The following is a 24,959-nucleotide window of genomic DNA, read 5'->3' on the forward strand; positions in this document are numbered from 1 at the left end:
TTAACTCTTGAATCTTGAACATGTACATGAGTTGAATGGAGAGTATGTGAGGGCTGACTGAGAGAAAACTGTCCATTTTTATTTTTTATTTTTTGTTTCAGCTTTGTTCTGGCTCCAATAGCTCGTCCACCTTCTTCCTTTTAGAGCACAAGATATCTTTTTTGTCTTGTAGAAGCATCAAAAGGCTACCCGTATTGGCCCCCACAATTATTGTCGAGTAAATGTTGAAGAGGACCTGCTCCACTCCATTCCACTTACACTACTTTTCTTACTGTTTCATGGAGAGGTAATGAGTTCAGAGTAAAAAAAAAATAGACGAGAAAATTAGAGAATTATTTTTTTTTTAACTTTGCTCCATCAATGTTACTAGAAAAGTTTAGAAAAAAATATTTATATATTCAGTTTTTATCGTACTTTTATTTGCGTATTAAAGAGATAATAACTTCTATTGGTAGCACAAGTGGATCTGAGGTTCTTCCTTGGAAGTTGCTGGTGCAGCCTCTCGGTTTTGGGATTCCGTTAAACATTGTACATGATTAGGGACTCTTGTTTTGCAAGCTTATTTTCAATAGACGGGAAGCTCCATTGTTCTCTGGGTGTCTTGTTACAAGCTTATTTCACTTGTAATAATATCAAAATATGTTTTTCTTATTTGTTTATCCATGTGGAATTTATAAATCTCATTAACAGTTTTTTGAATAATTTCTCTCCATTCGTAGTAACTTGTGTTCAAGCTCATCAAAGGCAGTTGAGCTCGTATTACATCCAAATGCACGCAGTGCATTATGTCAACGTCCATGTTTTAATATACAACCAACAAAGATGAATGCTACATCCCATGGCTTCCTCGTCACAAATGCATATTGAATGTGGAATGGATTCGAGGATAAGACTAACTAATACTCAAACTTGAGTAGCCCTGCTCGCTATAACCGATGCATATTCCACAATGGTTTGATCCGATGACCTCTTCAGCTGAGAAAAGACCGGAAATAATGCAGAAGATCGAAGGAAGGATCTGCAAACAGCATGGTCACACATCTTACGCAAAGCAAATAGAACAATCTTAAGGGGAGATTCATTTTGAGTTCTTCCTCGACTCGGGCTCAATGCATTCTGTGAATAGTTACAGACCATCTCCAACAACGCCTGGCAAAACCAAGGAAATTTAAAACCATGATAAGAATGTATATGGACAATACATGCTATGAGAAACTAAGTGGGATGTATACTGGATCCTGAGTTCAAAATATGTAATTGTATCGTTAACAAACCTGCATGGCACCCTTAGACACAATATCTTCACATAGAGCACTTGAATTTCGAACAAGATTGCTAAGTGCACCAGCAGCATTGAGTTTTGTTTTATCTTCTTCGGCTGCGAGTAGAAGTATTGTTAGTTGAGGAATGCATCTCCGGAGCTCTTCATACAGATCATCATTGTGGTATGCAGCATTCCCAACCTGATCATAGAAGAGTTGGATTTAGAATGACAAAAACACAAATGTCTCCTTCATATAAGCTCACCCAACGGTTTGCAAATGTACTCAATTATGTGAACTATGTCCACCACCAACTTCCAACAACATCCTCACAAAAATATAGTCCTGTTTCTTTTAATTTATCAACTCAACCAGGTTTAAATCCACACACTACTGTTGCTAGAGTTCAACACGGCTGAGGTTCCGCTAATCCACGATTCCCTCTTCTCCTTCCAACTTAATGCCTCACCAACCCTCTTCTATTGCTCCACCAGCCAGCCTCTTCCTTTTGTACAAAAGCACTTTGATCCCTTTTTTTCTATTTAATGCATCAAGCTTAGCACAAATATGATACCTCAGCTTCAATAAAACATAATAAGCCCTCTCGTGAGCCCAAATTAACGTCCCACTTCATCTCTTTAGCCTTTTATCTCAACTATTGTAAAGAAAATTCTATAATACAAGAAAAGCATTGCAAGTTTTACAAGTAACTTACAGCAAAACAAGCAAATTTCCTAGTACGTCTGTCTGGGTCAGCACACCTATCAATCAAAATATCAATGACCTTATGATTTGCCTGCAAAATATAGATATATATATTTATATCAAATGTTATATAATTATAAAACTTATAGGGAGAAACTGAGGGAATATGAACTTAATCATATATCTTACAAGTGAGTTGTAGAAGTAGGAACTGTGCCGACACATATTACCAATGGCACTGCAAGCTTTTGCACGCACATCAGCAGAATCACTATTAAGGAAGTCCATGAGAAATTGCAACATACCAGCTTGGTCAATGGCTTCATAGAAATCCTGCGCCAAAGCATTTTCAAGATAAAAATGATAAAGTGAAGATAATGAGATATAAAGCCTGGTCCTGCTGAATAGATTGCATAATACAACCTCAATTGTCATAGAGGAAAGTGTGAATCTTACATATAATCAACAGAAGAAAATGTTATAGCCAAAATATGCTAGAATAAATCTACTTAATCATGCTCATATAAATTGAGATCGCCCAATATACTTTCCTTCATAATCAACAGAAGAAAATGTTACAACCAAAGTATTCTAGAATAAATCTACTTAACCTTGCTCATATAAATTAAGATCGCCAAGTAATGTTTCGTTAATACTGTACCTTTGACATCCGGGCAAGGTCAGAAATAATCATTAGAAAATCCAGCATAGCATCTTTAGGGATTGATTGGCCGCCCAACAGCTTTTGTACTCTGTTTGGAGATAAAAGACCTTCCTTAACAAGTTGCAGTGCTAAAGGTCGATATCCAACCATTTTTGCAACCATAGCAATAGGCCTCGACACATCTTCCAAGTCAAGATAGTCCAAGCTGCAAAGTATGCGACCAGGAAAATTGACCTGCAAGTGAAAAAAAAACAAAGACGACAATTCTAAATGGCAAATAGCATGATAGCAAACAGCGTGATAGAGCAACAGAAACCACCTAATTTTACCTCTGAAAGAATTTGAATATAATAAGGCATATTGTTTCCAATAGCTTTGACTAATTCTTTATTTTCAATTGCAAGTCTGCCACCAGGCAAGCCATTATTTAAGAGGAAGCCACTGTTAATTGATGCTGATGTTGATGGCATGTTGGGGGCACTCTGTACTGCAACAAAGGGAAATGCCACAATATCGACGATTGTATTCACTAAATCTTTATTTCCAGCATGACCACTAGCATGACCTTCCCAAGTGCTCAGTGAAATTAAGTGTTGATCAGACAATAAGTCAGTTATTAGCTTCACATGCTCTTTTTTGAAAAAGAACTCATGAAGCACTCCACCACTGAGACAACAACACAAGGAAGAAAGTGCCCAAATTAGTCCAGCAGGAGACAGCCCTAATCTAACAATTCTGCAATCTTTTCCATCGACAGGATCTTCTACAATCCCATCTGCTAACAAACTAATGAGAAGCTGAGGGATTCCATTAGAACATGCTTGCTGAACAGATAGAGGACCGCCCCATAAAAGCCTCATTTTCAACAAACCAAGACAACCATCATTGGGTTCTACCCACCTCAAGACAATGTCATTAGACTTTGTTTCAATTTCGTTAGAACAGCGAAGCTTTAGTAGGTTACGTAGTGTTGCCATAGATGGTAATATAGCAAGTGTATTTTCAGAGATAGAGTTCCCATACGACCCAATATCAAGAGATAAAATTGATGATAAAGCTAGCATGGCTGATGCACAATGAGATTGAATGGAACTTGCCACAGAATCATCCATCAAGGAAAGGTGCGCAAGAACTGAAAGACGTGAGCACTGCTTTTTCTGAGAACTAGAAAGAATGAATGACGAAGAACACTTTCCTATTGATCTTAATCGATCAGCAATTGTTGCCAAAGTAATGCAACAATGTACAACCAAACCACGAGGATTTGACAGCTTACATTTTGGAGTACTCTTCTCTCCAGAATCCTTGTTTAGATAAGTAGCACTCAAGGACAATACAGAAAAAATATCAGATACAATAGTTCCATCAGTTGCCACATCTGTTTCAGCAACAATATCTGATGGATTCAACAAACCACAAAGCACAGTGCAAGCAGAAGGGCTCAGAAGACAGATCCTTGACATAATCTGAAAAACAAAAGCTCTGATAAGCCAGATGCATATTAAAAATCAGATCCAAACATCAATGATTCAATTTGCTAAAATAACAAGTTCCTGAGTTCAATGTCATGTCATTTGAAGTTTGATTCCTAACACATAATCTGGCACTGCCTCATATTATAGCAACAAGGATTGTTAAAGGAATTGATTATAGAAATATAAAAGCTATTTATATCTATATTAGGCTGAACCTCTCACCAATTAAAAAAAACACAATACTGAATGCATAATATAACCAATCCCAAACAGTGCTATCACGATACAATAAGATAAAGAAACATACTGATTGAAGTCCTTTAGTGAAAAGAAAACACTTTTTTCTCCCTTGAAAAGGAGAGATAATATACCTGAAGAGTGGCATACAATGCAGACTCCAACCCATTGTGAAAAGAGTAATAAACAGCAACTTGAATTGCTTTTGATTCAACAAATAATTTCACAAGTCTTGAAATAACTTTAACTGGTTCCTTGTGGAGTTTTAGGGATTGCTCATATTCCATAATATCAGGCTGCAATGAAAGTTGCCTACGTGAATAGACCAACGGAAAAGCATATGTTTGTTCTTTTGCAAAAATTGTTTCCACTGCATTAATCAGACACCAAATTGCCTTGCATGCTTCACATGCAGCTGGAACCATATTGGAAGATCCTGACATGAAACTTGTTCCAGAAATAGTTAAACATTCAAGCAAATGCTGGAAAACTGAAGATTCACTAGCACAATCAACCATCTGAAGCAGAAACCTTTCCATTGGCTTTGCGCCTTCATATGATGTTGATTGTTTTAGCTCACTTATAGCACGGTACAGCATAATCACAATGGATGCAGTAGCTTCATAGTGGATCCTACCAGATGTATCAGTAGTTAAAGCCAGCATCTGCAGTAGAGTTATAGGATGATATTCTCAATCAAAAACCAGTGAATAAGTTTTGCAGGACAAACAGAAGTCACCTGAGAATAAAGATACACTAGAGCACTCCAGTGCTTACAAAAAGAATCATGACTTCCACTACCAGTAACTTCCAATAACTTCTTCAAAACAGAAAGGCTCTGCAGAATCATCAAATACTAAAATTTAGTCCAAAAGATCAGTGTACATTGAAATAATTGTTGATGGTGATGAACTGCATGGACAAAACAGAAATAGTTAACCATAGAACATGAATTTTGTCTATCACAAACCCACACTGAGCTTATCATTAATCATGAAAAAAATGTCATATCAAGGATCAGAAAGACCTTAATGCATACGCCTTGAGCATCCCCAATCTTCACTTTAATGAGGGCAGCAGTGAATTCAAGAAGCACAGATATTAGGATGTCAGAAGATGTACCCGGTTGAAGTGTTCCAGAAGCAATTAGATTTGTCAGGATTCTGAATGACTGGCTCACATTGTCCATATCAAGATCCCTAGAAATTTAATAAAAGGCACAAAAGGTTTGATTAGAACAAGAATTATGATTATAAAGAATGCAGAATTGTGACTAAAAAGAATGCTATGAAATAATCAAAGTATTTTATATCTTAAAATTTACTGAACTACTACCATGTCTAGACTAAAAAAAGGTGCTAAAAACATGATAAGTTGGATCAAATCATAAGTTGTAGTAATAATAAGGGCATCAGTAATAACAGATCTTTAATACACAGCAAATGGCCATGATTCTTTGGCTCAAAAATTGCATCTTTTTTTGTAAAACGAACATACTCTCGAAAACCATATGATGCCATAGAACCAAACATAAAATGCAGGATCAAGGCATAAAAGAACAGAAATATGGTCTCAGTTATGGATTAGTTAGCCAAAGCGTGTTGACATGAGAATAAACTCTTGAACAAGACTATTTACCAAAGAGCTAAGATCCAAAGGACATGTCTAACCTTGTTAATAGTATTTCGGATAATTATAGATTTAACTAGACTTCATCAAAGTTAGCTCTGTAGCCTAATAAAATTATTTTCTAGGTCTGAAAAACCTTAATATTAATGGAAAACATGATGTTTGATAGGAATGGAAACCAATATTTTTGTTCACAGAGAACCAGCATACATCAAATGAAAATACATCAAAAGACTGGGCTTGCCTGAGAGAACTAGGTGATCGCTTGGTCCAAGTTTGCAGAGGGTGTAAAATGACTGATAAAGCTTCAATATCATGACTGATATTACTTGCACCTTTTACTGTCCGTGAACCTTTTTCCAGAGCATCCAAAATTTGGTTGTCTGAAAGCAAACAGAAAATGTAGGATTTCTGAAGTCCCATAAGAAACAGTTATTATGTAGTAGAAACTACGGCAATTTACCAAAAGGGCATATCCAAAGTTCAGAATTGACCAAAAGGCGTCCCAAATTTTGAAAATACCTAAAAGGTGCACTTTTGTCCCGCTTTACCCCTCTGCCAAATCTGATTCTTTCTCTTTCCTATGCATGCAACCTCTCCTCTTCTTTCTCTTTTGCATGCATGCATGCATAACTATTGTAGCACTGATTTTTTAAAAAAACAGCACCACAACTTAATTACATTATCTTTTTCTCCTACGAATCTGAATTGACACTACCACGGGCCTAATGTGTCAGAGACCAAGACCACGTTCTTGTTGATTCTTCCAATAATATTTTAACACCTCCGGCAAAATTGAAATAAGCAATGGAAGGTACCGTTGGACTCTCTGCAGCCTCATAAATCCACAAAATTTGAAAGGGGTTTAATCAAACCTGTCTAGGTCCATCAGTAGGTTTGGGTCCTTTGAATTTTTGAGGTCGTAAGGAGTCCAACGATGCCCTTCATTGTTTATTTCTACTTTTCTGAAGATGTTAAAATGTTATTGGAAGAATCAACTAGCATTGGGCTTGATATGAACATATCAGGCGCAACGTGCATATTTGGCCCGCATTGTGCCTAATATGATTCATATCAAGCCAACATTAGGGTTGATATGTTCATACCAAGGTCAACGTTAATTGATTCTTTCACTAACATTTTAACACCTCCGGAGAAGCCGAAATAAGCAACGGAGGGCACCGTTGGACTCCAACCGAAACCCACTGATGGAGCTAGACAGGTCTGATTGGACTCATTTCAAGTCCGGTAGATTTCTGAGGCCACAAGGAGTCTAGCGGTGTCCTCCATGGCTTATTTTGGCTTCTCCAGAAGTGTTAAAACTTAAAATGTTATTGGAAGAATCAGCTAGAACATGATCCTAGTCTCCGGGAAATCAAGCATGTGGTAGTGCCGATTTAGATCCTTCGGAGAAAAAGATAATGTAATTAATTTATGGTGCTGATTTTCAAAAATAAGCACAACAATAATTATGCATGCATGCAAAAGAAAGAAGAGAGGAGAGGAAAGAGAAGAGATGTTGGATGCATAGGAGAGAGAAAAGAAAAGAGAGAAAGAGAAAAGGTCACATTGGGCAGAGGAGTAAAGCGGAAAAAAGGTGTGGCTTTTGGGCATTTTCAAAGTTTGTGATGCCTTTTGGTCAATTATGAATTTTAGGTGCGCCCTTTAGTAAATTGCCATAGAAACTATATTAATACAAAACACCAAAGAATATATGATACAGTATATCAGACTTTCAAATTGACAGAATCATTCTAATAGTTCACGAATAGAATCTGAAAAACTAAATTCCACCTCTTCGTCCTTGATCAGTTCTGCAACATAAGTTATGGGAAAAAGATTTATTACTCTAAAAATCATTCAAATGATTCACAAAAATCAGGTTAAGTAATGCTTTTAAGTGATTTTTAATATATTCATTTGAATCCCTAATCTCACTTATGTAGGATCATAGGAACCCTGGAGGCTGATAGCACCAACAACTTATGCTTACTCTATCAATTCTAGAAAAATGCTTCCCTTAAGGAGTACTGTGCCAATGGTAGCCCTATATTTGTCAAACTTTTCCTTATTTGGATAACAGTCCTAATATGCTTCTGCTGTCCATAATGACAATGAAAATTATGCATCTTTGTCTATTAAATAAAAGGAAGATAGACAAACCTAATAGCGAAAACTCAACACTAAGTGCCGATCAGTTGAAGGCACATTATGCTTAAACTAAAAACACTCACTGCAGCAGTAATAAAAACAGTTAATAAGATATATGCTACAACTTCTTTTTTTTATTTCTGAGTCAGAGGAGAACAATTTATTAAAATATTACAGACTGATATGTGTCAAGGACAACCTATATAATTAGGTTGGGCAACTTGTTTTGTTGTAGATTGATATGTCGCATGATGCATTGAATGCAAGAAAGGATCTTGGTGAAAAATAAGCATTGGCCTACTTTTAACAAAGCAAGGAAGTATCAAATGCAAGTAGTGTGTGGAAGTCTCTATGCTATGGGAACAGAGATGTCCAAATATTTAGAGTCTCCATTGTACGGCCTACAACCACTCCTAGAGATGCTAAGATTTTCTTACAAATCTTACTAACATTTTGCAATCAATGTAAGCAAGCATATCGGGGTTAATTTAATTTTCCAACTCCATGGTATAAAAAAGTAGTCAAACATTGCACATAATTGTTTGCTGTCCATTCAATAGTTCCTTAAAAGAACATTCTCCATGCTAATGCACAATCTAAGTATATGCATACATATACTACCTATGTATTGATAAATCCCAAATATGGAAACTGTATAGAATATCAAGTCATGGCATTATTTTCCACACCTGATGAATGAGCATGGCCTGATACACCCACAGAAGATGCATTGTCTTGATTGTCAGTTGTTTGTGAAGGACTATCATTTTCGCCATTTTCAATCTCTTTTTTATTGCTCCAAGAAATAGAATTATCTTTTGCTGTCATAAAGGGCATCAAATACCTAATATGACATCTAATACTACAATATGAAATGTAGAGAAGAACATTTTCAAGTAAATAATACCCTCCAAATTGTCATTAACGAAATCAGAACCTTTGTGAACTCCATTTGGCATTCCGACTTCAGATCCACTAACTGCATCAGCTCCAACAGTTGGCTGGAATATGATAGTATAAACATGAGTATTTTATTTTTGGAAGACCAACTCTCAAGTTTTTTTAGTGGGAATAAGAAGACTAACTTTGGATCCACTAACTGCATCAGCACCAACAATTGGCTGGAATATGATAATATAGAGATGAGTATTTTATTTTTGGAAGACCAACTCTCAATTTTTTTTAGTGGGAATAAGAAGACTAACTTTGGTTTCTGGCTCCTCTGAAGCATCTTTCACAAATGGGTGTTCCAGCAAAGCTGGCCAAGTTAATCTATTCTGTGGCACCTGATAGCAGCAGAATACAAGTGTAATGCATACGGACTGAAAGTACTAGGGCAATCATATGCCTAGACTGACAAAACAGGGAGGCTAGGACCTTGTTAAGCAGGCCCTTCAACAAGCTTTTGAAGTTTGAGCTCATGTTTTCTGGATATTTCACTGGGTCCTGGTAGAAGCCTTAAAATTAATATCTGTTCGAAGGATGCACTTTATTTTTTGAAAGATAACAAATGGAGGAAAAGAAATACACTGACTTTAACTATATGGCGAATCAATGCATAGACAGAATTTGTGTAAAATGGTGGCTGACCAACAAAAAGTTCATACCTGTGTCAGAATGTTAAAACAAAAGGAAATTTAATTTATAAAAGTCTACAACAATTATCTAATGGCAGATGCTTATATTGACTCAAACAAAATGAAATAGACATCAGCAACATAACATGAATGCATTGTTCAGTTGACATAGCGATGAAGCAAAAGTCCTAACAGTGAACTGTATACACCTTAAATAAGATATACAATATAATTTACCTCAGCACGTGTTCGGATGATAATAAAGCTAAGCAAATTAATAAAATCATCATTAAAAAATATTAAATTATGACAAACTACCTTTTTAAAAAGAAATACTAGTTTATCATCATTGTATATATTTGAGCATCAACATACTTCTGCAGCGCATGGCTGCATGGCTGCATACCAAGTAGCAAATAGAGCATGATAATGACACCAAGGCTTAACCATCAAATTTCACTCACTGAGGTAATAACCTATCATTTTCTTGCTGAGAATATGCCATAGGGCACCAATTTAAGAGACATCTTACAACAGCATCTTAGATATAGTTTCCATAATGGAAGAGGAAAGTCTAACTGTTGTGATAAATCGAATGTATGAGAGAATAAGAGATTAGAAGACACAAACCAACATGACATCGTTATAAATGGATTGCTTTCCTAAGAGCTCATGTTTAGAACAAATAATTAGCCAATTAAATTTATCACGTCACAATCTACTTTTTTTACCTCCCCTTCTTCCTTGTCCAAGTGAAAATTATTTAGAAAAATGATATGCTCAAGGAAAAAAACTCAAGGATAGACACATAAAGTGATGGGGCCCACAAAAAGTGAAATGGTGGGTCATGACTTTATGTCTATCCTTGAGCTTTTCCTTGAGTTTTTTTCCTTGAGCATATCATTGCTCAATTATTTAACCCTCTCCTTCTCTCATCCTCTCCCTTCTCTTTTCCCTTTCTTCTCTTCTTTCAATTTTCCTCCACTAACCACAGACTAAAAGACCTTCCTAAGAGGACATGATCAAAAGCATCAAGAAAGCTGATATCAAATTAGCAACCAGGAGAATAAATCTTCTACCCATAACAGGAAGATGACATCCAATCTTATTGTGAGGATCAAATTTATCAAGGGAGTTGATGTATAGTCAGCCTGAATTGTGACACCCAAGAATTTAATCATGGAAATCTTGGAAGTTAATCAAGGTGAATTTGAAGGATTGAAGTGGGAGTTAAGTTATGGGCACCTTGAGCATATCAATTTGATCCAAACATTTGTTACTACTTCAAGCAACCAGAGTATTAGAGTTGAGGCTATGATCTCACAAATTCCATAATTAGAAAATGAAAAGAGACATGATGCAAAAGATACTATAGAGGTTTTATAGAAATATGACATACAAAATAACTCCAAGCGACCACAAATCTGCTGTATGATTGTATGGTTGCTCCCTCACCAACTCTGGAGCCATATAAAGTGGTGTACCTACAAATACACAAATCATAAGAAAGAAAGAGACAAGTTCAAGAAGGTCAACTATTCTTGTAGCACAGAAGATGAATGCAAACATGAACCTCATGTATTAATAATTCAGGTAAAGTTATGAAAGTTAACCAACTGATGTCCTAGTTGAATGTCTTCCTCAAAATTGAGAATGTCCAAATTTATTGAATAATTTCCTAACGAAATTGAAAAGATAATACTGTGACTGTGTCTTCTATTCGCCTTTTGACTATGCAGGAAACACCTCCATGCAAGATGATTTCCTTAGCTAAGAGTGCAAATATTTTTCCAAATAATAGGGATGAACCAATCAGCTATATATTCCACAAAGTGGAATAAGATTGGAACAAACTAAATATCAGCAGGCAGCAGCATGTACTGGAAGAGTTGGAAATTAAAAAAGATCTGAAGTGAGGCTTACCTTTTATAGAACGAAGAACTACAGTGTTCGCTGACATCGCTCGTGCAAACCCAAAGTCACAAAGCTGTCAACAAAAGGGATTAGAATGATCATAAAACACATAAACCAACTCAAACTAAAGAAATGAGGAATAAACTCCTGGTAGTTTATCTCAATATAGAAGAAATAAATAAATTTTTATTTATTTTAAAAAATATGATATTTATAGAGAATAAAAATGATTACTCATTGTTTGAATATAAATAGAAGGACAACCAAAAAGAAGAACAAGTGGAAGAAAAAGGAACTACTATTAAATAGGCATGAAGAAATTTACAAATGACTTTACTACCGTGGACAAGTACAATTGTAGAACTTGATTGTCAACTCACCATGCAACTTATACTATGTATAAATACAAAGATGACTTCTTAAACATTACCTACAAATAAACACAGGCCTAGGATGGTCTTGGCTTTTAGACAAGAAGCATAACTTTTAATCTATCATGGACCATAATAAATATCGACAAAAATTCAACTTGTAATTATTTAACAGTATAGTAGAATGTATTGATATCTCAGAAAAAAACATCCCTATGTGAAAGTACAACAATAAGATCTAAAATATCGATTTATAATACCAAACTGGACAAAGAAGTAGATATGTCAAATTACCAATTTGTGAGAAAAAAACAAGAAAAACATCAAAGAAAAAGAATAGCAGATTATTATTGATTATAATCATCTAGGAAAAATAACAGATGCTGCAGAGGGAAAAAAGAAAGCTATTAATGTTTTGTGTCATTTTCCATCAAAAAATTAAATTTAAAGTACAACAATTCATGGAACATTTGTCATAGTTTAATACTAACTAGCAAACTAACACAACCCTCCTCCTTTATCAGGGCTTGGGACAAGCTATAAAGTACAACAATAACATGAATTATTAAATAGGCCAATCTGAACTAACCTTTATAGTAGATCCTGCGCCTATAAGAATATTTTGTGGCTTCATATCGCGATGAATGATTCGGTTTGTATGCAAGTAGTGCAGCGCTTTCACCTAAAATGTGTAGTATGTAGATGAACAAATGTAACTATTTATTAGATTTAGACACTTGTATTACTTGCTAACAAAAGCAAGAAAAGCAAGGGAGATAAATTAAATTCATAAATCTGATTATGTTAACAAAAGCTTGGCAGAAAGTACCAATTGTTTTGCTATTGCTTGAACTTGTTCTTCTGGGAGACACTTGTCATCCTCAAGAACCTCAAATAATTCTCCCTTAAAATACAAAATTTTAGAACATACATGGAACACAAAATGGATTCTTTTTGTATGAAAGACTATGTTGAAAATCCATACCTGCGCAAACTCAGTGACAACACAAAATTCTTGAGGTGTCTCAAAGGAATCAAGCATTTGAATTATATTTTCATGCTTCAGCTTCCGTAATATCTATTCCAAATTAAAATTACATATCTTTTTAGTGAAAGCACTATGATGCCACATAATTAAACATAAACAATAAAATAAGGCATAAATTAGAGAACATCAGTTTCTGTAGGTTTCATCATTTAATAATATTTAAAACATCCCACACAAATAGAACTAGCTCATTAACTTATTACTTTCACCAACAAAGACAGATCTTTCAGATTGGAACACCTTACTGTGCCTGAAATTAGGCTTGCTTTGGTATAACACACTGAAATATGAGAATTAATTTATTAACTTATCGAACTCAAATACCAGCAGGTCCAGCACATAATGCTTAAACATAGTTCACTCATCAGAGTATTATCAACCCCCTAATTAGTTTGCAACTTACAATATAGGACTAACCTGGGGCATTACTGTATTTATACAATATCAATCATATCTTCAAAGATGTAAGCATTAGGCAATCACCAGCAAAGAAAGAAAGATATGGAAGCAAGTTAATTTTGGTCATTACAAGGCAAGCTCTCTTTTGATCATTTATAATTTTTCCATGAAAATAAAAAAAAAAATCAAAATCAGTCTTCACGCATATCAGCACTAAATGCAGGCTTCTATATCTGAATATTTTCCTGAGTTGACAAAAGACTGCATGTTTTGGTAAAATATTTTTTTACTTTTAGCAACCAAGAACAAAGCTCCAGCATGTAACGACAGTGCATCCCGGAGTGACTTCTGATTAAAAAACACTTAAAGCGGAGCAACTCCATTGATCTTTATTCAAAGCAAAGTTCAGCACTTGAATAGTGCTTCTTCTAACTAAATGTGATTACTCAAGGAAATAACAACAATATCATATGCTATCAGAATACAAGAATGTTGATGTTTACAGCCACTGTATTTTCTGCAAAGCAATATCTAAGAGGACATCATTGAAGATAAATCTTCCATAGCCAATTTCATATACTAAAGATTGCAGATGAGTTGTCAATTCCAATAAATGATCAGAGTATTGGCAATTGGGTGAATATGATGATAAAGTTTTTCATCAAACTTGCCTCATTGGTGCATTGCACTATCTCTCATTGAATGAGGCTATGGAAAGTAAAAGGCAACAACTATAAAAGACAGAAATGCCTATGTTAAAAAATGGAGAAATAATAATCAGTTATTATTATAAACAGTACCTCAATTTCCTGCCTCAAGTTGTGGATATCCTTTTCACTTTTCCCATGCTTCAAAATAAACTTCATGGCAACAGTCTGAACTAAAGCAACAAACAAAAGTTACAAATATCATCATCTTCACACACACACACACACAAAAAAAAAAAAAAAGAGATAAAGGATCCAAATTGAACCTGTCTAGTGTACTTGCGTCGTCCTTTATACACCTTTCCAAATGAACCCTCCCCAACCAGCTCAATCACGTGATAATCCTCCACCCCCATAGTACAGCCAATGCTGTCACGGTGGTTATCACAATTCTGCCCCAACTCAACTGAAATAAACTAAGGATGTTAAAGGCTCCACTTCCCCATATAAAAAGAGAAAAAAAAAACACTCTTCCAAACTTAAATGTACTTGAGCAATGGTAGTAATCGGAGACAATGATATATGAAAATCAATATGGACCTAAAGATTCATAATCAAATGAAGAAAGCAGACTTTTCTTTGAAAGGAATACATGCTTCCCAAAAAATCAGAATTTGTGGAAATCCCCAAAAAGAATAATGAGGTTTCTCTGCATATTAAATCAATAAATTAAAGAAAAACCGATTTTAGGGATATTGATCTCAACCTACTCCTCTTAATGTTACTCCAATTGCTTCACACGCATAAATGAAGAAAGAACTGGGGGCTTTTGACATGGAGATTTGGATACTTTGGTTTGCTGAGCCTAAATTTATGTTCAAAGTAATCATGTCGTGAGAAGGAAATTATAGGGTATACTGAAATCAAGCCCCTTGCTGATCCTAAATTCATGTGTACAAATCATATCTCTTAAGAAGAACTCAATGAAGGTAGCAAATTAAAGTTATCTCCACTTCATGCATCTTTAAACATCATTTATATATTTCAAGGTTATTGTCAGTACCCAATTTTAGCATCTACTAGTTTAGCAATTATTATACTTCAACAATTGTCCAATTTAGTGCTCGACTAATATATTTTTATTATGGTGTAATGCAAAAGTCGCTTCCACCAATCACAGCATATTACCTGAAAAATGGGTCAATGCCTTGAAGTTTCAATATATATAAGAATAGGTTGACACCCGCACTAAAGAGCATAAGGGTTGAAAGCCCTTTGTTGACATATGCATGAGAGTGAGGCCCTAGATTCATTGGTTGGCTCTTTCACTACTATTGTTTTAGGTTTCACATTATTAACCTCTTTTTACCACAATCACCATGTGGTGTAACTTTATCAGTTATGTTTGTGTTCAAAACATGTCACGCTCCATTTATTGTTCCTGCATGATTTGTCAATACCAAGGTCTTGCTTAAGTTATCCCTTAATTTTGTTTTTATTAAAATAACCAATTCATCATTATAGAACATTTTATCCAAAGTCCATTAAGACTATCAATCAAGGATCAAGTTAAAAGGGCAAAGCAATCTAAAGGCAAGTATCAATAGACAAGAATCATATAGTATCTTTGAAGTAAACCCCTCCCAGGATTACAACCTCGTGTAAGGTAGGCAAGAGGATCATCATATTATTTCCCATGTCAACCTTTAAATCATCACTTTAAGCCCCTCTTTTAAAATAGATCAGCAAATTTTTAATCTTAAAACTAATTGATTATACAAATGTTAATCATGCACAAGTGGTGCTAAAAAAGAAACCAAGCAAGAACGACCCAACTTGAACAGCATCAATGACACCCTCAACATCCATCAAAGGTAGATCTACAAAATATAATCCACGACTGACCTTGAACTGCAAAATTACATCAACTAAATTTAAAGTCGGCAGAGGAAAATTTAACTCAATCCCCAAACCGCAAAGGGGTAGGATGGGTCAACACTGCTCAAGCCCCCATCAATCAATACCTAATATCCTGCCAAAAGAAAACTCATCTAAAAAATATACACAGATAATTAACCCCTAGTACGAGCTCCAACAACCAAACAGGCTTCAACCAATCTAGAAGACTTACCCAAAATTAAAAAAAAAAAAAAAAAAAAAAGGCTGATCACCGCTACTAGAGACAATTTGAAAAATGAAACAAGGAGAATAGGCAGCCGGCGTCCCCAGCCCCAAAGATCGAAAAGGGCACTTGCCGAAATCTGGGAGAAGACTACTCACCGATGCTCTCTCCCCGCAGGATCACAGGATCCACCGACAACTGAGATCTCGAGTTCTCGGCGGAGATATTGACGCCGGTGAGGAGGCAACGACGCTCGTTCACTTCGGAAGGGATCACTGGAGGAGAGATGTGCCGGGGCTTGACTGCAGCTCGAATCTGAGAATGGAGCAGGAGAGGAGCTCGCTGTTGGAGAGGGAGATGGCGGAGAGCAGAAGAAGATATCGCGATCGGGTAAAAAGAGAGAGGGGAGATCGGAGCGACTGAGGAAGAAGAGCGTCTCGAAGGGATTTAAGCGGGAAAAAAATACAATCAAACCCTAACTAAAATCATTGACTCGGTTTCTTTGGTGAACCGAATAGGTTCGCTACTCGTTCACTCCAAAATTCAAATCAATTTGAAACGGATTGGAGCTCCATATGTTAATAAGTGGATTTTGATTAATTCATTAATTGTGGCTAGCCACTAGATCCATCCGAGTTGACTTGATTAATTCATTAATGATGGTAAAAAGGTGAATATGTTCGCCCCTAACACTCCCACCAACCCGTCTCAAGGTCAACACGAATGAGGTAAATCACGGGCGGCTACTAGTCTTTGGAATAATGACTAGCACATAAGGGAGGCATTTACCTCGGCTTTGCTGAGATTCGAACCTTAGACCTCATGATGGCAACACCTCATGTGCTAACCACTAGACTCATCTGAAGGGAACTTAGAGATCTTGGATTGTACCTATTTTAATTTTCATGGATTTCTAGAGTTGCAAGAAATTTAAATATACTATACATTGTTTATTTCGGCTTCTCCAAATATATTAAAATGTAATAAGGGTTTAATATTAGACCCAACGTAAAAAAAAATTATGATTTTTTCTTATTACATTAACACCTCTGAGAAACCAAATTAAACAATAGATAGCTCTCATTACACTATTTTAGTTCTTGTGGATTTCTGAGGTTGTAAGGAGTTCAAATATTCTATCTATTGTTTATTCCGACATTTCGAATGTGTTAAAATGTAATGAAAAATAATCAATAAAATATTCATGTTGGGCTTAATATTGAGTTTGATATGATTTCATATCAGGTCCACACCGTCCTTTAAACTATTCAAGGCTCCTCACCTCAACCTCTAAATAATTCACACATAAAAAAAAAAATTCACTATTGACGAGGTAGGCTCAGTGCTAATGAATTCCAAATTTAATTATCAACAATTCATCTGTGATTGTAAAATGCATGGTAGCACAGAACAATCCATTCAAGTTTATAGTGCAGAGTTCATACTTTCACATAATAACTAACTATAATGAGCTAAGATATCATATTTCATTAAGTTGTTTGGCCTGATATAAAATCGTATCAGGTCAAACGTGGGCCTGATATGGAATGATATCAGATCCGTGTTGGGCTTGATATGATTTCATATCAGTACCAACATAGAGATTTTTATCGATTATTCTTTATTATATTTTAATACATTTGGAAAAGTCGAAATAAATAATGGATAACATATTTGAACTCCTTGCAACTTAAAAAATTCACAAGAACTGAAATGTGTGCAATCAGAGCTCTCTAGGTTCATTAATGTGTTTCAATCAAAACTTATTGATGGACTTAGAGAGCTCTGATTGCATCCATTTCAGTTCCTGTGAATTTTTGATATTGCAAGGAGTTCAAATCTCGTCGTTGTCTGATCCTAAAACTCAAAAAGTCACATCGAGGAGACCAATCACTAAAAACTAAAAACACGAGAAAACATGCCTCGTAAACATGTGACTCTGATATCAATAAATTGTCACACCTCGAAGATAAGGTTGCCCGACAAAAATCGGATAGTACCTCCCCTGTAACAATGACAATTAAAACATGTATACAATATCACAAGGCTACTCATAAGCAATCAATAGCCCACATGGTTGGAACATACAACCACGCAATTATATACATAGCTCACACGGGTAGAACAAAAAGAACATAACCACTGTAACAACCCAATTTTCTCATTCCGAATCCTAATAGTAATTAAAAATATTTGGAAATGCTTTAGAAATATTCTAGAGATTTTTAAAATTTTTAGAGTATTTTTATGCAATTTTTGGAGTTCGTTTGGTATTTTTACTAAAAGAAAGAAGTTGCAAAAAAATAAAAAGGTTAAGCCGAGGTTCGAACCGGAGACCTCCGGTTTCTCGGCTGACCAGGAACTCAGCAAGGCCGTGCTGATTAAAAGAAGAACGGAATTAATTTAAGTAGTAGTTAATAACAGAAAATAATTAAGTATAAAAGAGGTGCGGCCGAGATTCGAACCCGCGACCTCCGACCCAACCCGAGTCTTAAACAAAGCGTGATAACCAAGAACCCAAGCGGGCGTGCTGAGCAAATATCGAGCGGAAATAATTTAAAGGATAGTTAGATAACAGAAATATTAGGGATTAAAAGGGATGAGTTAAGAGAGGATGTGATTTAATCTCCGTAACCTAAGTCCCTTCTCCCGATCCCGATTTCGTGCGACGGCAACTCGGGCGAAAACACAAGGAGGAGTTAGGGCACCGTCTCCGGCGGTCGGCCAAGGTTCATCCGAAGGTCTCCTCACATCCTCACGGTTCTCTCGGTGAGGAGCACACGTAGGCGCAAGAAGAGGACAAAAACTTGAGCTATCCGGAACCCTAGAAGCCCTTTTCTTGTTCGGTTGAGAGTCCAAGAAGCAAGGTAAGTGCTTCTCACCTGCGGTAGGAGTAGCTTTGGAGTTGTTTCTTCTCGTTTTTTTTTGAAGCATGATGTAGGACCATATGAAATCTAGCAATGTTCTGTTTTTGTTGTTGTCGTGGCACTGGGTATGAGCAACAAATATGGTTCTAGATTTCCAGTAGCAATGTTTCCTTACTAGTTGCATCTTGGTCTTCCTTGCCGTGTTACAAGGCATGCAGAATAGCTGCAATTTGGGTTCCTTTTGTTTCATTGCCGTGAGTCCCAAAGAAGGAGCATGTAGGGGTTGAGCATGTTGAGCATTCTGTTCTTTATGGTTTCCTGCCGTGGCAACAGGAGGAATGGATTATGATTTCGGTTTGTTGTTGAAGCGGGTTTAAAGATTTTGGTTGCCTTGTAAAAGTTTAAGCGGTGTATGAGTTTCAAATTCCAGCAATTCCAGTGTTGTTTATGCTACGTATTGGATATGAGCAGCCTTCTTATATTTTATTTTGGGAGTAATAAGTGGGTTTTTTTTAGCAGTGCATCTAACATGTAATTTGTTGCCTTTCGGAACTTTATAGTAGGAACAACTTGTGTTAACTACGCTATTAGACCCCTTGGTAATTATTTTGGTCATGCATGCAGTTTTAGATTTATTAGTTAAGTAATATAGTATTTCAGTACAGAATTTTCCTTGTAAATTCTGAGCATGAATAATTCAAATCCAAGGGTTTTCTGGTCTTGTGCTATACGATGAACAAGAACAACCCATTAATCCTATACTAGCTTTAGAGTTTTAGTGCAGATTTCTGTTAAGTTTTAGTGCAAATTTTGTTAAGCATTAGTGCAGATTTATATTAAGCATTAGTGCAGATTTCTGTTAAGCATTGGAGCATATTTTTAATATGCATTACGAATTTTTAATATGCATTGCAGTGCAGATTTTTCATCAAGCATTTGAGTTCCAGTTTTTGAATTCCCTATCAGTATTTTGAGTTTAAGAAAAGTATAAGAAAGAAAAAGACCAAGGCCTTAAGTAGATCCTAAAGTCGAGACTTTAGGTATTTTGACACACAAGGTGCTTATTAAAATGCCAAGGCATTTAAAGAAGAAGTAATTAAGATATTTTACTTTGAAAGGCTAGTACCCGACTTCCGAGGTTGTCGTTAAACAAATCTAGGTGACCAATTCCGAGGTCTTGACCCTGGTAAGACCGAAGTCTTTACCCTCGTAGGACTGGTGGGTCGTAACCCCAGTTTCTATTAGGGAGCGCGCTTTGGTACTACGCCTGGGCCCAAGAAGAGATTGATTATTATTTTGAAGTATTAAAGTATATGTTTTTAAACAAAAGAAATAAGTTTCACATAAGTTTAAAATTCAACAAGTTTAGTTTCTTTTATGCTAGCATGTTATTTAGAATTTCATACTGTTATTAAATGAGCATGAGCAGCTTTACATGTTTAGCATTTCAGTATGTTTGATTCTTTTGCTATTAGATGAGCATGTGTAGTATTTCCTTTAAAGTATTCAGTTTTAGATTTATTCTTATTCACATGCATATTCGAGTTTTGCGACTTAGATATCGCTTACTAAGCAATTTTACTTATAGTTGCATTTCCTCTTACTGCAGATAAAGGAAAGGAAAAGTTATAGCGAAGGAAGGCGACAAGGAGGTGCAGATGGATGTGTGATGTTTGGACTATGGAAGCCTTGGGACCTAGTTTAGAAATTTATTAAGATAGCAATTTATTCATGTTGATGATTTTATTATCAGAGTGACTTTATGTTTTAGAACTTTTCCTTTTAATTGCTATGAACATTAGTTCTATTTATTTGAGTTGTAGTATGATTGCATGCATGTTCAGATTAATACATATATTTCAGCATGTTCAAAATGATATGTTTTAGTTGTGTATATATATGCCAGAGTAGAATGTAGAGATAAGTTGTTTATGTTTTCCGCTGCTATCAGTTGCATGTTTAGAAAGTTTATGTATTGATAATTACATGTGTGCAATGTTAGTTAAGTAAAGTTAGTAGTCTAGTAGCGCTCCACCCTCACAGACCAGTAGTGAGGAGGGTGGGGTGTTACAAGTTGGTATCAGAGCAGTTCCTATTCTCCAGCATCACACACACATCAGCATCAGCCTTGCCGTCTTCAAGTAAGAAAGTATATAAAATTCTTTTATTTAGTATGCTTTTCCTTATTATTTGTAGTATAGAGAAATTCTTAGAGATATTTGCTTATGTGCTTAAGTGAGATAAAAGTTCTTGTTTTATGTTTATATATATATATATATATATATATATATATATATATATATATATATATATATATATATGTCTAGAGAGTATAGGGACAAAGTCAAGAATTATGCTTAGTTTTCTCTTTCTGCATAAAGATGGCAAGAAGAGGACATCGTCGTACCGCTCATACTGAGGATCGAGTACAGGAGAACAAAAAGGACTCAAGCAGGAGGATGTTCGAGTAGTTGTGAGTACCCAGAGGTATTCCCAGAAGAGCTACCTGGACTACCTCCCGACAGAGAAGCGGAGTTTGAAATTGAGTTGGTTCCTGGCACCAGTCCAATTTCAAAAGCTCCATACCGAATGTCTCCAATAGAGTTAAAAGAGTTACAAGAACAACGTCAGGAGCTGCTTGACATGGGTTTCATCCGCCCTAGTCATTCACTCCGGGGAGCTCCAGTGTTGTTCATTAAGAAGAAAGATGGATCTATGCGGATGTGCATAGATTTTAGAGCGCTGAGCAAAGTAACAGTTAAGGACAAGTACTCTCTTCCCAGAATAGATAATCTATTTGATCAGCTAAAGAGGGCAATAGTGTTCTCTAAAATAGACCTGCGCTCTAGGTACCACCAGCTGAAAGTGATAGGAAGTGATACGCCCATGACAGCTTCCAGGACCAGATGTGGACACTACGAGTTTGTAGTCATGTCATTTGGTGTGACTAATGCACCTACGGTTTCCAGAGACTTTATAACAGGTCTTCCAAGGGCCACTAGTGGGTACGATGCGATATGAGTGATAGTGGACAGAGAAGTTAGGAAGACTAAGGGACAAAGAAGTACCACTAGTTAAGGTTATTTGACATCAGAAGCGCGAGGAAATTACTTGGAAGCGTGAGGACAACATGAAGCAGAAATATCCAGAATTATTTTAAGTTCGAGGACGAACTTTTTATAAGGTATGGGGAATTGTAATAACTCAATTTCCTCATTCCGAGTCCTAATAGTAATTAAAAATATTTGGAAATGCTTTAGAAATATTCTAAAGATTTTTAGAAATTTTTAGAGTATTTTTTATGTAATTTTTGGAGTTCGTTTGGTATTTTTACCAAAAGAAAGAAGTTGTAAAAAATAAAAAGGTTAAGCCGAGGTTCGAACCGGAGACCTCCGGTTAAGCAAAGCCTTAAGTTGTCTTGGCTGACCAGGAACCCAGTTGGGCCGTGCTGATTAAAAGAAGAACGGAATTAATTTAAGTAGTAGTTAGTAACATAAAATAATTAAGTATAAAAGAGGTGCGGCCGAGATTCGAACCCGCGACCTCCGACCCAACCCGAGTCTTAAGCGAAGTGTGATGACCAAGAACCCAAACGGGCATGCTGAGCAAATATCGAGTGGAAATAATTTAAAGGATAGTTAGATAACAGAAATATTAGGGATTAAAAGGGATGAGTTAAGAGAGGATGTGATTTAATCTTCGTAACCTAAGTCCCTTCTCCCGATCCCGATTTCGTGCGACGACAACTTGGGCGAAAACGCAAGGAGGAGTTAGGGCACCGTCTCCGGCGGCCGCCCAAGGTTCATCTGAAGGTCTCCTCACATCCTCACGGTTCTCTCGGTGAGGAGCACACGTAGGCGCAAGAAGAGGATGGAAACTTGAGCTATCCGGAACCCTAGACGCCCTTTTCTTGTTCGGTTGAGAGTCCAAGAAGCAAGGTAAGTGCTTCTCACCTGCGGTAGGAGTAGCTTTGGAGTTGTTTCTTCTCATTTTTTTTTTCAAGCATGATGTAGGACCATATGAAATCTAGCAATGTTCTGTTTTTGTTGTTGTCGTGGCACTGGGTATGAGCAACAAATATGGTTCTAGATTTCCAGTAGCAATGCTTCCTTACTAGTTGCATCTTGGTCTTCCTTGCCGTGTTACAAGGCATGCAGAATAGCTGCAATTTGGGTGCCTTTTGTTTCATTGCCGTGAGTCCCAAAGAAGGAGAGCATGTAGGGGTTGAGCATGTTGAGCATTCTGTTCCTTATGGTTTCCTGTCGTGGCAACAGGAGGAATGGATTGTGATTTCGGTTTGTTGTTGAAGCGGGATTAAAGATTTCGGTTGCCTTGTAAAAGTTTAAGCGGTGTATGAGTTTCAAATTCCAGCAATTCCAGTGTTGTTTATGCTACATATTGGATATGAGCAGCCTTCTTGTATTTTATTTTGGGAGTAATCAGTGGGTTTTTTTTAGCAGTGCATCTAACATGTAATTTGTTGCCTTTCGGAACTTTATAGTAGGAACAACTTGTGTTAACTACGCTATTAGACCCCTTGGTAATTATTTTGGTCATGCATGCAGTTTTAGATTTATTAGTTAAGTAATATAGTATTCCAGTATAGAATTTTCCTTGTAAATTCTGAGCATGAATAATTCAAATCCAAGGGTTTTCTGGTCTTGTGCTATACGATGAACAAGAACAGCCCATTAATCCTATACTAGCTTTAGAGTTTTAGTGCAGATTTCTGTTAAACTTTAGTGCAGATTTTGTTAAGCATTAGTGCAGATTTATGTTAAGCATTAGTGCAGATTTCTGTTAAGCATTGGTGCAGATTTTTAATATGCATTGAGAATTTTTAATATGCATTGCAGTGCAGATTTTTCATCAAGCATTTGAGTTCCAGTTTTTGAGTTCCCTATTAGTATTTTGAGTTTAAGAAAAGTATAAGAAAGATAAAGGAAAGAAAGAAAAAGGCCAAGGCCTTAAGTAGATCATAAAGTCGAGATTTTAGGTATTTTGACACATAAGGTGCTTGTTAAAATGCTAAGGCATTTAAAGAAGAAATAATTAAGATATTTACTTTGAAAGGCTAGTACCCGACTTCCGAGGTTGTCGTTAAACAAATCTAGATTACCAATTCCGAGGTCTTGGCCCTGGTAAGACCGAGGTCTTTACCCTCGTAGGACTGGTGGGTCGCAACCCCAGTTTCTATTAGGGAGCGCGCTTTGGTACTACGCCTGGGCCCAAGAAGAGATTGATTATTATTTTGAAGTATTAAAGTATAAGTTTTTAAACAAAAGAAATAAGTTTCACATAAGTTTAAAATTCAGCAAGTTTAGTTTCTTTTATACTAGCATGTTATTTAGAATTTCATACTATTGTTAAATGAGCATGAGCAGCTTTACATGTTTAGCATTTCAGTATGTTTGATTCTTTTGCTATTAGATGAGCATGTGTAGTATTTCCTTTAAAGCATTCAGTTTTAGATTTATTCTTATTCACATGCATATTCGAGTTTTGTAAATTAGATAGCGCTTACTAAGCAATTTTACTTATAGTTGCATTTCCTCTTACTGCAGATAAAGGAAAGGAAAAGCTATAGCGAAGGAAGGCGACAAGGAGGTGCAGATGGATGTGTGATGTTTGGACTATGGAAGTCTTGGGACCTAGTTTAGAAATTTATTAAGATAGCAATTTATTCATGTTGATGATTTTATTATCAGAGTGACTTTATGTTTTAGAACTTTTCCTTTTAATTGCAATTAACATTAGTTCTATTTATTTGAGTTGTAGTATTATTGCATGCATGTTCAGATTAATACATATATTTCAGCATGTTCAGAATGATATGTTTTAGTTGTGTATATATATGTTGGAGTAGAATGTAGAGATAAGTTGTTTATGTT

The 24,959-nt window shown here is 36.0% G+C and overlaps 1 protein-coding gene across 3 annotated transcripts; it reads right to left on the minus strand.

Moving 5' to 3' along the window:
- Positions 1–683: 683 nt before the first annotated feature.
- On the minus strand, positions 684–16,669 carry LOC121980848 (serine/threonine-protein kinase TIO-like). 3 transcript variants are annotated; one of them, XM_042533091.1, is made up of 24 exons: positions 16,360–16,669; positions 14,406–14,545; positions 14,233–14,307; positions 12,971–13,063; positions 12,815–12,889; positions 12,575–12,667; positions 11,624–11,687; positions 11,100–11,184; positions 9,658–9,730; positions 9,501–9,569; positions 9,329–9,409; positions 9,209–9,244; positions 9,061–9,124; positions 8,813–8,944; positions 6,217–6,355; positions 5,371–5,542; positions 5,083–5,181; positions 4,478–5,008; positions 2,961–4,097; positions 2,629–2,865; positions 2,157–2,300; positions 1,978–2,058; positions 1,275–1,463; positions 684–1,149 (listed from the first exon to the last, which is right to left on the minus strand). In XM_042533091.1, exons 2-24 carry the CDS (start codon positions 14,493–14,495, stop codon positions 904–906), a joined length of 4,005 nt encoding a protein of 1,334 aa, XP_042389025.1. In that variant the 5' UTR covers positions 14,496–14,545; positions 16,360–16,669; the 3' UTR covers positions 684–903. The 3 variants fall into 3 exon arrangements, with proteins under 3 accessions (XP_042389025.1, XP_042389024.1, XP_042389026.1); XM_042533090.1 differs by having other exon boundaries at positions 9,031–9,124; positions 16,360–16,668; XM_042533092.1 differs by lacking the exon at positions 16,360–16,669 and having other exon boundaries at positions 9,031–9,124; positions 14,233–14,312; positions 14,406–14,534.
- Between the last annotated feature and the right edge of the window lie 8,290 nt (positions 16,670–24,959).

This window comes from Zingiber officinale, chromosome 5A (genome assembly GCF_018446385.1).
Source record: "Zingiber officinale cultivar Zhangliang chromosome 5A, Zo_v1.1, whole genome shotgun sequence".
In the NCBI taxonomy this organism is placed as follows: Eukaryota; Viridiplantae; Streptophyta; class Magnoliopsida; order Zingiberales; family Zingiberaceae; genus Zingiber; species Zingiber officinale.